Here is a 15,890-nt window from a genome sequence, read left to right as displayed (position 1 = left end):
CATCCTTGGGGAGGTTAACAATAGCTATAGCGTTAAAATTTTTTTGCTTCCAGCTTTGAAACAATGTTTTGTTTTCTATAAACAAGTCAAGTAGAGCTTAATTCAATTTATCTAGAGTTAAAACCCTATTATTCCAACATTGAAATGATTTTTGTCCTAAACGAGTCAGCTGGAACTCAACTGGTCGAGCTCGCCATGAGTTCAAGCTGAAAACAAGCTGAGCTTGAACATCTTATGTTTGGTTGACTCCATTTACCAACCTCATTGGCAGCATGAGACCATGAGCGTAATTGGTAAGGCTGGTAAATGTGAAAAGATCAGGCGCAATATACACAGAAAATTGTGCATTAATAACCTGATCACCCTCCATCTTGGGGATAGGGCGTGTCAGGTGTGGGGCAAAGACCTGGTAAATGAGCCGAGTGAGCAACTTCAGTTTGTCTTGTGGAGAGCCAAACTGAGTTCGAGCTCATAATGAACCGAGCTTGAGCCTGTAGTTTACACAAAAAATGTTTTAGAGCCCCAAGAAATAAGTTTACAAGAACATACATTATTTCGCAGTCAAGAGGAATCAGATTTTACCATTAAACCATTTTTTTTAAAAACCAAATACTTTAATAATATGTTTTACACGTAAAATATATTTAAAAAATAGTTGTTACTACTTAACGAGCTAATGTGAGTTGAACCTAGTTGAGTACCTATTGTTAAAGCCTGCTCAGCCTATTTTAGGAGATGGAATGAGCTCTTTGAGAGCAATATCCAACCTCATTTATTGGACTAGGGTGCCAAAGTGTTAGGTTTGACCCGAACCCAACTTGTAGCAAACCCTATAGAATCAAGGTTTTGGCGATAAACAAGAATGTTTGATTAGAATTTAAGTCAGACTTAAAGGGCCCAGTTAATATATGGATCTGGGTATGGTTTTTGAAATTTCATACTAGACTAGGTGCCTGACTCGAGTTTCTACTAAGATTTACAAATTTTCAATTTAAAAAAGGTACAAATTATTACTTTATCGAGTATGATTAAGTCTGATTCATGTAATTCTTATTGAATCCGAGTATGTTTTTTTCATGGTAGGTCTGATTGAGCTCGAGTACCGTTCTGGTACCAGCATTCAAATAAGATATGGGTTTAGTCTCACCTGGTTCGACCCAAATCCAAATGGGAATTTGGGACATCTTCTTTCACTTTAGGCTCAATCCCACATTGACAAATTTTAGAGGGAGAGAGAGAGAGAGAGATATGGCGGAGGTGTCGGAAGCGACGGGGGAGGCACCGTTGGCGGCGGCGGCAGCGGCGGCAGCGGCGGCGGAAGAGTACACGGAGGCGGAGGAGGGCGAGATCATCGACCCGTCTCCGGCGGTGGAGAGGCCCATCGAGGGCGCTCACCCGCTGGAGCACTCCTGGACCTTCTGGTTCGACAACCCATCCGGCAAGAACAGGCAGGTCACCTGGGGCAGCTCCATCCGCGCCATCCACACCTTCTCCACCGTCGAAGAGTTCTGGTGGTATCCCCTTCCTGCCCCATTTCACCTTCTCTCTACTCTTTCCCTCGTATGATTTCCCTCTGATGAAACCATATGCGAACCCAATTTCGGAAACATGCAAGAGCATCACGCTACGCCCATCATTAGATTGTGATAATCGTGTTATAATACTTGAACCTTGGCCATGTAAATTGACCCCAGATCTATCTTCTGTCAATTATTAGTTTTCTCTTTCGTTCGAGGTCGGCGCCGATCGAGTCAAGCGTGGTCAGTTTGTTTTGAACGTAGCAAATGTTGATTATTGGATTTTCATAGATAGTTGGCCTATCTGGATTGTCTCTTTGTTTGTGTTATGCAAACCACATTCAAAACGAAGCAAACCACAAGATAGAGAGAAGAAAAGAACAAGATAAGACATGAGATTTAAGTGTTTCGGCACTCAGGCCTATGTCCATGGGCGGAGGAGCAAATATCCAATAGCAAGATGTGAGGAAATACAGAGGCGAGATACATAGCTCTCAAAACCCTAATCTCCAGAAACTCTCATATCCAACTCTCATGTCCAGAATTCAAGACACCCACACAACAGTTTGCTACTGTCTTCCTGAAGTTATAATGTGTGTTTGTGCTTTAGTTTATGCTATTTTTTTTTTATATTTTTAACAAATCCCATTTATTCTTAGTCTCTACAACAACATACTTCATCCAAGCAAGTTGGCTGCTGGTGCGGACTTTCATTGCTTTAAGTACAAGATTGAGCCAAAGTGGGAGGACCCAGTTTGTGCCAATGGAGGGAAGTGGTCCATCAACAGTGCTAGAGGGAAAGCTGATACATGGTGGCTGTACACTGTAAGTTTCCTGCTTTCTAAAAATGCACAAACGTTAATCATTAAAAATCTTGTTAAAATCTCATTCACTTGCTGTTGTAATTGGCCATAGTTGCTGGCCATGATTGGAGAGCAGTTTGTACATGGTGATGAAATTTGTGGGGCTGTTGTTAATGCTCGTTCAAAGCAAGATAAAATAGCTTTATGGACAAAGAATGCTGCCAATGAAGCTGCTCAGGTACTTTTGTTGTCGAAAAAAAAATGTATAATGCTAGTTCACATTTGCTTCTTTGTTTTATAATGATAGCTTTAGTTGCTCTTTTGAAGAATGCTGAATGCTTGAATCCTGTCTCTCTTGATTCTTTAAGGGCTCAAATTGTATTTAGTATGCTTCCACTTTGAATTTGATTTGGAGATATAGTTGGAAGACTCTTTTGTTTTCAAAGGAATGAAAGCCCTTGGTCTGATCCTTGGTTTGTAAGTTGTAAGTGCAATTTGACATGAACAGGAAACATTTTAGATTTGAAAAACAAGAGATAAGATACAGTATGCAGCCGAATACACATGCACATACACATACACATAATGACATTTTAAACACGTAAAAATATCTTTAGATTGGATATTGGTTTCATTTTATGGGTTTAATCAAGCATTCTTTCAGTCTACACCTTTAGCTATTGAGATTATTTGTTTGAAAGCTGTTAGGAAACTTATGTGGCAAGTGTCTAATGAGTATCCTGTGTTCTCTGTGAGATGATACAAGTCCAGTATGGCGCACAGGAAAATGAATTTCCTGGTAATGTTGGGTCCAACCTATTGTAAGTGACAGGGCATCTAAGAAGTAATGCTGGCTAATTTTCCCTTGCTATTTTTTGATGTCCATAGTTTGATTGGTAGCACATAAAAATTCTTGTTTATGTTAATCTATACCATTTCCTATGGATTTCTCTTGTAGCAGCAACTTTAATGCACAAATAAAGTCGTTCAGCTTCTTGTTCTCATGGCAATCTCTTTTTCTTTATTAATATACAAATAGAAAGGATTCCATGTGGTTTTAAGCTAATATATAAATGGAATTTAAGTTCACTTATTTCACAAAAAATGAGACAATAGAATATACATTTAATCACAATTCTTAACATGGTCTTTTGTACTGGGTGCTTTAGAATATGGGCCAAAATGACATTGATGCATGTGAACACAAACATGCTCATTTACTTGTTATATAAGCTGATATCTAGCCACATTGGTTATGGTTAGATGCCCTAAAATTGTGTCCTTTTATTTTCTTTACCATTCCTTCTTTATTGACTGCATAAGTATACTTTCTGTTTTGGTCATATATGGTGAAGTTGGCACTACCATAGTCCTTTCTCTTTCTCAACATTCCTCTTGCGGACCAAAAATACCATGTTTCATTAAGATATGAGCTCCGTACTGTTAGAATATAAGTGTTTCTTATATATATATATATATATTGTACATGTAATATGTTTTCAGGTATTTTGGTCTTTTGACCTGTGTAATAAGGACAGCCCATTAGGGGCTGTACTGTCTTTTTCTATTTTATTTTTTGCTGTTTGGCTTTTGTTATATTGTCAAGGGCATTAATGTCCTTGACAATGTAGCTGTTGGGAGCCCCCAACAGTTAGAAATATAGCTGTTGGGAGCTCCGAGCCCCCAACAGCTATATTTTAGGAGCCCCCAACAGCTATATTTTAGGAGCCTCTCACTCCCTCTTTTGTGTATAAATATGGGCCTTGAGCCCCTTGACATGTATGCATTTTGTGTGCATTTTATGTGTAATAAAGATTATATATTTTATGTGTTGTGTGTTCCTCTAAGCTCCTAAGTGGCTATTGTGCTTGTGCCCCTTTTATGGATTTTGTATTTGCCTCTTGTTTGAGGTGTGCGGAGACTTCTTGATCTCATTACATAGTATCAAAGCCATTACAATCTTGATTGTGGTAAATCTTGTTCGTGTGGGCGTGAGATCGTGGATTGTATCATCATGGACTTGTGCCCAAAAGTATTCCACTTTCATTCTCTCTTTCTTCCTCTTTATTTCTCTATCTTTCTCTTCTTGTATCTATTGAGGATGAATGAGAAGTGATTGTCACCTTACTCGTGAGACTCAATGATACAAACTATGTGATGTGTGCATCTATATTGAAGCGCAAGATTTGGGGAAAGGGTCTATGGGGCTTGGTGGATGCATCCGAGAAAGAACCAAAACTTATTCTCACCAACAATGAAAACGACAAAGAAATTGCACTTCAAGGAGAAGAGATGGATACAATCATTGCCGACTATGAAAAGAGATAGAAGGAGTGGAGGATGGGTCATTCCAAAATCATGGGATGATTCATTAATAGTGTTGAAATAAAAAAATGTTCTAGCTTAGCAAAGTTTGAATTTGCTAGTGATGCTTAGAAATATCTCCAAGATATGTATTATTTATGGGATGTAGCTCATATATGTAATCTCCAAAAGAAAGAAAGAACAATGACCCAATGAGAGTACAAGAGAATACTACAATGCTCTTTTTCTTAAGGTTTTAAAACCCAGTGACTCGGGACTTGACTCGTTCTTTATTGTCTCGTGACTCGGCGGGTCAACTCGGTGACTCGGATTGAGTTTTGTTAACTTTTGATTTTGAAAGAAAAACAATATATAAATTGTCATTTAAACATATAAAGGTTTGTAGAATGACTTAATTACTAGTTTAATTGATTAATAAGTAAAATAACATCAAGTAAAACTATATCTAACTTATAATTACTCATATAATAGCAAGAAATCGAACAACCAAGCAAAACAATAATTCAATATTTCAATAAAAATAAGCTCTTAAGTAAAGTTAAGTTAGAAACTTACAAGAGTAAGAGTAAAAACTAAAGTAAAGATAACCATACTTGAGCAATCTGCAATGCATTTCAGCAATCAACTTTCGTTTTCAATTTTCACTTCAATTTGTACTCGTATTGTATCATATCTGCAAATTTAATGAGTGACAACAATTCTAATTTTTTATGTATCAACTCTTAATATATTGAAAATTTAGAAATCATCACATGATAAGCTAAAGATGTTCAGTAAAGTTGTAAACCATTCACCACAATCTAGTATAATTGTACAAGAAATATAAAGTATAGAGCATAAGGCCCATGATCATATAACACAATTACAAAGTTCATAAGTATAAAGTTAATAATCATAACACAATGACAAAGTCTATCACTAAATTGATACCCAAAAAATCAAATTTCAAACATCCACAATTTATCCACTTTTGCAAAATATGATATCTCAAGTCAAGAGTCAAATCTCAAATAGAGGCGAAGTGTTATTATTTAGAACTTCATTTGAATCAATTCTTGAGTTGGAAGTAGAAATTAATGGCTGAATTGGAGTATTAATGGTTGCATTTTCCCTTGCATCTTCATCTTCAACTCCATCACCACCTTCATCATCAATAAGATTAGCTTTTTTAATGTTTTCAACTTCCATCTCCAAGTCCTTTTATTCAATAAAATATGACACATTCTTAAGCATGCAACAGAGAAAGACAAAAATTTAAATTGAAAGCGCCCGAGTTTTGTCAAGCCGAAAGTGCCCAGAACTCGCCCGAGTTTAATATGACTCGTGACTCGGCCAAGTCAGGTCGAGTCAATGCCGAGTCGCAGCCGAGTCTTCGCAAACCGAGTCTACCTTGCCGGGTTGACTCGCTGGAGGTCCGAGCCGAGCCGAGTCATCGAGTTGACTCGGCGAGTTTTAAAACCTTGTTTTTTCTACTTTAGGATGAATTAACTCTCTTAGAGCCTAAGTGGCATTGTCTACTTGACATAGAACTCCGAGAAAAGCAAATCAACTCAGATCATTTTTATCATTTCATAAATGGGCTTAGGCCCGAATTTGAAGGGACAAAATTGACCTTTCTTCATAGAGGAGGTGTTCCTTCCATAGTAGAAATTCTAGAAGAACTAACTGTGGAAGAAAATAGATTGAAGAAACCTTCTTCTACCAAAGATGAGGAATTAATGTTTGCTATGTCAAGACCCGAAAATAACATAAAGGCATATAGGCCTCCTCACTTTGGAAGAGGCCAAAATGACTATCGAAGGAGCTCAAATGACTATGGAAGAGCTCAAATGACTATGAATATAGAAAAGGTGGTAAGATAATATGTCACTTTTGCAAGGAGTTGGGCCACATCAAGCCATTTTGCCCAAAAAGGAGAAGAGAAGATCGAAAAGATGAAAAGATGAAAAGAAAGCAGCCTTTATAGGATCATAGGGGTGGTGTAGATGAAGGTTCCAAGAATGTTTCTTTTGCTCAACTCATGAAAATTCTTCAACCACTGATAAAAGGCCAATCTTCCTCTCTCTCTCTCTGGTGCGGTCGTATCAACATGCGTGGACCCCGGTAAGAACTCTTTGATTCTTGATTCCAGTGTCTCTTTATGAGTCCATACTATCCAAATGTCTCCTTAACCCCAATGTTTCTCATATTTCAACCATCGAGGAATCGTCTTTGAAAATTAAAAGTTTTGGTACTTTGAAAAACTCTTCTAAAATTCATCAAAATTTTTATGTCCCAAACATTAGAGTTGTACCCAAACTTAACCTAGACCTTTTATCTGTTTCTCAATTTACCGACTATGGATGTAAGGTTACCTTTTCACCTAATGATTGCTTGGTACAGGATATCCAATCCAAGAAGCTGATTGGGCGAGGCCATAGAAGAGGCGACTTCTACTACATAGACAATTTGGAATCAAAGTTTTTTGTAATTTTATTAAAAAGAAAAGTATTGAACATTAGCATAAAAGATTAGGACACTCAAGTATGTCAAAAATGTATTTATTGCCTTTTCTTGAAAGTTGTAATTAAAAGGATTTGACTTGTGAAGATTGCATACTTGGGAAAACGAAATCTCTACCTTTTGGAAATAGTCAATTTGTATTTAAAGAACCATTTGAGTTAATACATTCAGATGTATAGGGACTGGCACTGGTTGATTCTAAAGAACGAGTTTCTTACTATGTGATATTTATGGATGATTATAGTAGGCACACATGTATTTATTTTCTTAGACTCAAATCCGAAGTATTTGAGTGCTTTTAAAATTTTCATAGTTATGTTAAAAATCAATTCAAAATCTCCATTAAAATATTTAGATTCAGTTCCGGAGGAGTGTTTTTATCAAAAGATTTTAAAAGTTTTCTTGATCAACAAGGGATTACTCATAAAAATTCTTTCCCTTACACCCCACAACAAAATGGGTTGGCTGAAAGAAAGCATCGACACATTATTGAGGACTCTTCTAATATCCAAAAAGGTTTTGGGCTGAAGCCGCCCTTACGACGGTTTATTTAATTAATAGAATGCCTTCTACTATTCTTGAAAGTACTTTTCCTATTGAAAAATTATTTAAATTTCTCCCGATTATTCAAGATTAAGAATCTTTGGTTGTAAATGTTTTGTTATTTCCAACAAAAATAATAAGCTTTTCTCAAACTCCATTCCTTGTGTTTTCTTAGGCTATGCTGAAAACAAAAAAGGATTTAGGTGTTATGATAGTGTGAAAGACAAGCTTTATGTTATAAGGAATGTAACTTTTCTTAAAAAGGAAAGTGGTTTTGAAAAAATTGAGTCTAAGAAACCATGTGAGTACTCATCTTTATTTGATCTAATGCTTGAGCATAGTATTGATACTATTGATGTGAATGAAAATAATGATATTCATGATATGCATGAGAGTGTCAATGGTAACACTCATGATGCTCGTGAAGGTGATATGCCTATTGTTGAATCTTACAATGAACTTCAAACATATTCTATGTTAAAATAGTATATATATATACTATTTATGGCATGTAATTTACTTTTTGAGTCAGGGGTATTTGGGTCTTTTCTCCTTATAATAAAATAATCACTAGGGATTGCATGTAGCCTCTTATTTTTTTTTTCCTTTTTCTGTCCTTGACCAAAAGGCAAAGGGCTCTTTGGTCTTTGACCAAAGAGCTGTTGGGAGGCTGCTCAACTGTCATATTTATGACATTTGGGAGCTCTCAAATGGTCTCCCCTTAAAGGGGGGTTTTGTGTATAAATAAGGGTCTAACCCCTCTTGTTTCTTTAATGCTTGTGTTAAACATTTTGATCAATAAAGGATTATATTTTTATATTGTTGTTGTTCCCTTGTTAGGCTTTTGTATTGTCCCATAGTGGACTTGTGCATATGCACTTGTATGATTGTGATCTTGTGAGCTCTTAGTAGCTTGTGTTTTGTGCTTTCGCATATTTCCTTACATTGTATCAGAACCATAGTATTCTTAGACTTGTGGAAGGTTGCCATCAAGTGATTGTGTTGGTGACAAAGTCTTCTAAGGGATCATGCTCTTATATTCTCATTTCCACTCTCTTCCTCTTGTTCTCTTGTTCACACAATGGAGACCAAAATTGACCTCTCCTTCAAGCTTAATTGAAAAAATTACATTATATGAGTTTCCGCCATGGAAAACAATCTCAAAGGGAAAAAACTTTAGGGGTATGTGATGGACATTATCCCTGAACCCCAACTCAAGCTCACAAAGCTATAAGGAGGTCAAGAGAAAGCCTTAGATGGAGATGAACAAGTGGAAGATTGGGGGAGCAACCATGCCAAAATTCTTGTATGGTTCATGAACAATGTTGAGCTTAAGGTATGCACAAACATTGCAAAATTTCGAAAAGCCAATGAAGCTTGGTTTTTCATGAATGGTATGTATGCCCAAAAGGCTCTTGCAAAAACATATTTTTTGCAAGAAAATGTTAGAACCACCAAGCAAGGGAAAATAAGTATCTAAGACTTTTATAGTGCTTTGAATCTCCTATGGGATGAACTATCACTTTTGGAGCTTAAGTGGGTTGCTATAGAAGACTTGAAACTTAGGCAAAAACAAATGAAACAAGAGATTTTTTTTTCAATTCTTATATGGGCTTCGTCCTGAATTTGAGCAAGTTAGATCTTTTGTCCTACATAGATCTACTTTTCTTCCTCTTGAAGATGTTATTGCCGAAATTGTTCAAGAAGAAACTCGTCTTGGTATGAATAAAAGTTGTGATGAAGTGTTGGTGGTATCTAAACCCGACAACCATGTGAAGATCTATAAGCCTCCACACTTTGAGAGCAAAATAACTATAGTAATAATAATAACTATATTGATGAAAGAAAATTGATTATTTATCATCATTGTAATGAGTCGAGTCACATTAAACCCGCTTGCCCTAAGTTGAATAGAACCTTCAAGTATAAGGTTGCTTTCGTTGAATAATCTACTCTCAAGAAAGAAGAATGCAAAAGTGAAGCCGATCTTAAAAACACACTTGGCCAAATATCCATGACACTTCAACAAATTCTTAAAACAACTTCTACATCAGGTGCCGCCATTGCCATTTCATCTTGACCTGATATGTATTCTTGGATTCTAGATTCGGGAGCATCTTTCCATATGACTCCTCATGGTATAGAGAAGGGTCATATGTGGTTTTATAAAATAAGAGGGACTCCCATAGAGGGGACGTCCCTTTTGTTTTGGAAATAAAAAACCTTCTATTTCCTTATGGAAATAGAAGTCTTTCTAGACCAAGACTCTTAAATATATTATATATATCATCTTGTTATTATCTTATCTCTAATATAAATTTAGTTTTAAAAAGAAAATTAATTTACCTTATCATACATGGATTATATATCTTGGCAACGGGTCCAAGATCCATATCATAAATGGATCATGGATCTTGGCAACAAGTCCAAGATCCATATCAAGATTCACTTTAATGTCAGCCATAATATATATTAATATATATATATATATGTATTATATATTATTTTAATTTCAGACATCGAAAAATATAATTATTTAAATAAAAATTATATTTATTAAATTCAAAATAGGGAAAAAATTGTGAGATATTGCATGTTGGGTGCAAGATCTCCAGTTGGGCAAGGCCATAAAGGAGAAGACCTTTACTATATGGACTCTTTATGTCTACTAATTTTTTTTTTGTAATCACGCCCGAAAAATTGATTTAGATCTTTGGCATAAACGATTAGGATATCCAAGTATATACAAACTATCTCTCTTTTCATTTTTGGAAAAATTTTGTAAGAAAAAAGAATATGTACGTAAAGATTGTATACTTGGAAAAATGTAAATGTTACATTTTGGTTCTAGAACTTCTTTGACTAAAGAAATTTTTGAATTGATGCATTCGAATGTGTGGGGCCCCGCTCCTGTTATGTTAAAAGGTGGTTACTCATATTATGTTACATTTATAGACGATTTTAGTAGACATACTTGAATATACTTCCTTAGACTCAAATCCGAAGTTTTTTTGTGTTTTAAAGATTTTCACAATCTTGTTAAAAATCAATTTAAAACAAATATTAAAATCTTCCGCTCCGACTCTGGGGCAGACTTTCTCTCAAAAGAATTTCAATCTAAAACCCATGGTATTTTTCACAAAAAATTATGTCCTAGGACCCCTTAAAAAATGAATTTGCCGAAAAAAAACATCGCCACATTATTGAAACTACCAGAACTTTACTTATTTCAAAGGAAGTTCTAAAGAGGTTTTGGGCAGAAGCCACTCTTATCTTAGTCTATGTAATAAATAGAATGCCTTCTCAAATTTTAGAAAACAAATCTCGATTTAAATACTTGTTAAGACTACTACCGATTTAAAAAGATTAAGAACTTTTAGATGTAAATGTTTTGTGCTTCTTGAAAAATACAATACTCTCTCTTAAAGCTATTAGATATGCTGATAATAAAAAAGGCTATCGATGTTATGATTAAAAATATGATAAGCTTTATGTATCTAGGAATGTTAGATTTCTTGAAAAAGAAAAAAGATTTGATTGCGAAAAACCTAAGGAAGATTTCAAGTATGCTTTTTTGTTGGACTTATTGCCTAAGTCCAATTATGACAATAATGATGATATAGTTGGTGATAATGTTGAGCACAATAATGAACCAAGAGAAGAAAGAGAACCTTATATAATACTTTAGACGTGACAATGGAGAGCATGCATGTGTTTTTCAAAAATATAGTCAATTGCACAATGAAAAAGAACCTAGTGTTATAAGATCTGAGCGAATACCTAGAATTTCAAGTAGGTTTGTTTCATATCAATCATTTTCTCCAAAATATAGTGCATGCCTTTTAGCAATTTACTTGGGAAGTTCAATATCTGCCCAACGACAAGAAGACAATAGGATGTAGATGGGTATTTAAGGTCAAAACAAAGGCTTACAAATGCCTAGAAAGTTATAAAGCAAAATTAGTCACGAAAGGGTATTCTCAGGAATATGGTATAGATTATGAGAAAACCTTTGCCTCAGTATCTCGCATGACCACAATTAGGACTCTAATTGCAATAGAATCTATTAGGAAATGGCCTATATATTAGTTAGATGTTAAAAATGCTTTCTTAAATGAAAATTTAAATTAAGAAGTTTAATTAGATCCTCCCCTTGGTCTAACTATTGAAAATGGTATGGTTCGGCTTCGAAGGGCTTTATATGGGCTTAAACAAGCCCCTAAAGCATGGTATGATCGGTTTAGTAGAACTATGATAAATTTTTTATTTAAATCCTGTTATGTTGATACTGCTCTTTTTGTAGGATCTACATGTATTTCACTCACCATATTGCTCTTGTATGTTGATGATATGATCATCACTGAAAATAATCAGAAGAAAATTGATGAAACTAAAATTATGCTTAAGAATTTTGAAGTGACATAAGATAGTTGTATGGTGCCCCACAAAAATTTATCTCGAATGTAATGGTAGTCCATCTCGATGTGCTTTGTTCGTTCATGAAATATGTGATTGCTAGCAATGTAGATGACACTCTTGTTGTCGCAACACAACTTTGAAGGAATAGAGATGATGACTCTTATATCTTTAAGCAGACTTCTTAACCAGACAAGTTCAGTTGTAGTTGTGGCCATCACCCTATACTCGACTTTCGTAGAAGATAAATATATTTTTTGTTGTTTCCTACATCTTCAAGAAATAAATGATTCTCCAAGAAAAATACAACCAGTGGTAAAAATACGATTGTTGGGGTTACCACCCCAATCCGAATCGGTATAAGCAATTAAATTTGGAGATAAAGAAGAGGATAAGAATAATCCTTTTGTTATTGATCCTTTCAAATATTTGATGATTTGCATGACTATTAGAATTAAGATTTTTGAGTTCCCTACAGAGAGAAAAGAAAATAACGTATGGGATTGAAAACACACGATTCCCATTATGGGAAATTGTGCATCTTGCTTTTCTTTTATATTAACTTGTGATAAGCTACATTACTGGAAATACCCCCATTTACGTATGATACAAAGAATACTAATGAGGGGCATTTAGGTCAAGAAGAAAAATAATAATAAACAACACGTCCCAGTATGGTGTCTAACATGGATCTGGATCCTAATCCAGATCTTCCCTCACGCTAATAGCCTCCCTCGAGTTGAGCATGGTTATCAACCATGGACAACTTGCTTTTCAAGTACCAAAATATGTCCGTCGTGAGGCCTTTGGTAAATAAGTCAGCTACTTGCTCTTAAATTTGTACATATCTTGTCTCTATCTCTTGATCCTCCACTTTCTGACGAAGGAAATGTTGATCAATTTCAATATGTTTTGTCTTCTCATGCTGGATAGGATTTACCTAAAGATTGATAACCCCTTGATTGTCACATTACAATAGCGATTTGGGAACAACTTCTCCCAAATCATACATGTGTCTGATCCAAGTCACTTCTGCAGTAACAACAACCATGAAACGATATTCTATTTTCGTACTTGACTTTGGTACAACCTTCTCTTTCTACTACTCTATGAGACAAGATTCCTTCCAACAAAAACACAGTATCTAGAATCTTTCATCAGGATCACCGGCCAAGTCAGCATCTGAATATGCCATGACCATCATCATATCTTTATAACCTGTTCTTTTTCTGTAAAACAAACCATCTCCTGTAGTCCCCTTTAAATATATCAGGATTCTCTTCACAACCTCCATGTGTGACAACCTAGGTTGGTGTATAAATTGCAACAAATACAATGTCTGGATGAGTTGTAACATTTCAACCACACTTCTGAACTTTGTTGGGTCATGATATAGCCCCCCTTCACTAGCATCCAATCTTTGATGGATAGGAACAGGTGTTGCAGCCGGTTTGCATTCCTTCATCCCTGTTTTATTAAGGAGATCTATCGTGTATTTATGCTATGTAAGGATATAGGGATCCTCCTTTCAATCTGCCTCTATACCAAGAAAATATCTCAACAAACCAAGGTCCTTCACCTTAAATTGTTTATTTAGGAAAACTTTCACCTTCTCAATGTATTCATCATGGTTGCTAGTAACAATTATATCATCAACATAGATGAGAAGTAAAGTAATAAAATTGTTACCTTTATAATTGAAGAGTGAATGGTCTAGAGGGGAACGAATAAAACTATATCCTTGAATTACAATAGAAAAACTTTCAAACCAAGATCTCGAAGCTTGCTTCAACCCATAAATGTCTCTCTTTAAGGATCATCCTCACTATACCCTGGTGGCTACTCCATATAAACTTCTTCCTTGAGATGCCCCTGCAAAAATGCATTCTTCACATCCAATTGACTTAATTTCCATCCATAATTGATTGCGAGGGATAAAATGATCCGAATGATACCTATTTTAACAACACAACTAAAAGTTTGTTCATAATCATGTCCATACTCCTGTGTGAACCTTTTTGCTTTTGCTACCAACTTGGCTTTGTATCTCTCAATGGTACCATCAGGTCTGTATTTTATTTTATACACCCATTTTGAGCTAACTACATTTTTATCATCTGGTCTTTTCACTATCTCCCAAGTCTGACATTCATTTAAAGCCTTCATTTCTTCATTCATGACTTCTATCCACCTATTTGACTGCACTGCATGCTAAAACGTTTTGGGTTCCTGCTGCCTCTCAATCTGAGTGAGAAAACATTGAAAATCCATGCTGAATTTTTCATAACTTACCCATTTGACCTTTCAATGGCTTGAGTTGACTCCCTTGATCTGCCCGTGGTTGTTGCTCACTCGAGATTGGCTGCTGTTGACTATGATTGCGTCTTGTGTAGTAGACACACCCTTCTTTAAATCTGCTTGAAGTTATTGGTACATTGTCAGAATCAGATTCTATATTGAACTCAGGTAAGGCATTCTCTAATTCACTGTCATGGACTTTATCAGAGTTGGAATTTGGTTGTTGCAGTTCGTTATCCATAGCTGAAAATAAACCATCATTCAACCAAGGCTGATATACATCAATATGATTCCTGTCTTATAAAACATGATTGCTGCACTTATCATTAGAAAAATTGCACTCGTCAAATACAACATTTCGGGAGATTTTGATCTTTTCAGTCTTAGGATCGTAGCATTTATAACGTTTGTAGTCATCAACAGATCCAACAAAGTAACAAATATAAGTCTTATCCTGAAATTTATTTCTCAGTTGACTGTCAACATAAACATTACATACAACTCTCAATTCATTATAATTTAGATGTTTCTCGAATAACATAAAATAAGGAGAGTTATTATGCAAGAGTTTCATGGGCATTCGATTTATGGTGTGAACAACAGTATGAAATGCCTTGGTCTATAGTTTTATGAGAATCTTACTTGCATGAATCATGGACATCACACTCTTCAGAATACGGTGGTGCTTCCTTTCAACGATGCCATTTTGTTGAGGTATCCACGAGCATGAAACTCTTCGATTAATCTCATTATTCTGTAAAAATTCAATAAATTCTTTTGATGAGTATTCACCATCACCATCACACTGGAAATTTACAATGTTCAAGGAGAATTGGGTACGAACATAGGCACAAAATTGTTTAAACACCAAAAACTTCAGATTTATGTTTCAAGAAGAATATCCAAGAGTAACGAGAATAATCATCAATGAATGAAACATAATATTTACTATCAGAAAATGAAACAAGTGAAGATGGTTCCCATACATCAGAATGAATAATTTTAAATAGTTTTGAAACCCTTTTATTATATGAATTGAATGAAAGTATATGATCTTTGCAAACTTGACAACTAGGACATAGACTATCACTAGACTCTTGATCCAAGACAGATTTAGGCAACATTTTATTTGAAACCAATCTCTTAATGAAAACTCTACCATAATGACCTAACCTACTATGCCAAACACTTGACTGACCTGACTCTGAAATACTGAAGACACATGCACAGGACTCAGACTTCAAACGAGTATCCAATTTAGCTTGGGCATTCAAGGGATCTTCTTTGAAGACATACATGTTGACATATCTTTCTCTAGCGAATGTCTTCCTTGTTTAGATATCCTTAACATATACAAGATGGAGTAAATTCAATATAGGAATATGTGTCATCGACAAGTTTAGAAACATAGACTATATTCTTTTTAATGTTAGGAGAACACAACACATTGGACAACTGAATGAGATGAAATTTAGACAGAGGAATG

General features: G+C 35.3%; 1 protein-coding gene across 2 annotated transcripts in view; it reads left to right on the top strand.

Annotated features, from left to right (window-relative positions):
* The first annotated feature begins 1,219 nt into the window (after positions 1 to 1,219).
* Positions 1,220 to 15,890, top strand: part of LOC149834555 (eukaryotic translation initiation factor 4E-2-like) — a 45,122-nt gene continuing 30,451 nt past the window's right edge. The window contains exons 1-3 of one of the 2 annotated variants that reach the window (XM_090011478.1): positions 1,220 to 1,514; positions 2,177 to 2,342; positions 2,433 to 2,558. In XM_090011478.1, coding sequence (XP_089867604.1) covers positions 1,249 to 1,514; positions 2,177 to 2,342; positions 2,433 to 2,558 — 558 coding nt within the window. In that variant the 5' untranslated portion in view covers positions 1,220 to 1,248. The remainder of the gene's footprint in view (positions 1,515 to 2,176; positions 2,343 to 2,432; positions 2,559 to 15,890) is intronic. The other variant, XM_090011479.1, reaches the window with a different exon arrangement.

Source organism: Nuphar pumila, chromosome 6, assembly GCF_984573655.1.
Source record: "Nuphar pumila chromosome 6, dmNupPumi1.hap1.1, whole genome shotgun sequence".
Taxonomy (NCBI): domain Eukaryota; kingdom Viridiplantae; phylum Streptophyta; class Magnoliopsida; order Nymphaeales; family Nymphaeaceae; genus Nuphar; species Nuphar pumila.
This window is presented reverse-complemented; position numbering and strand designations above follow the sequence as displayed.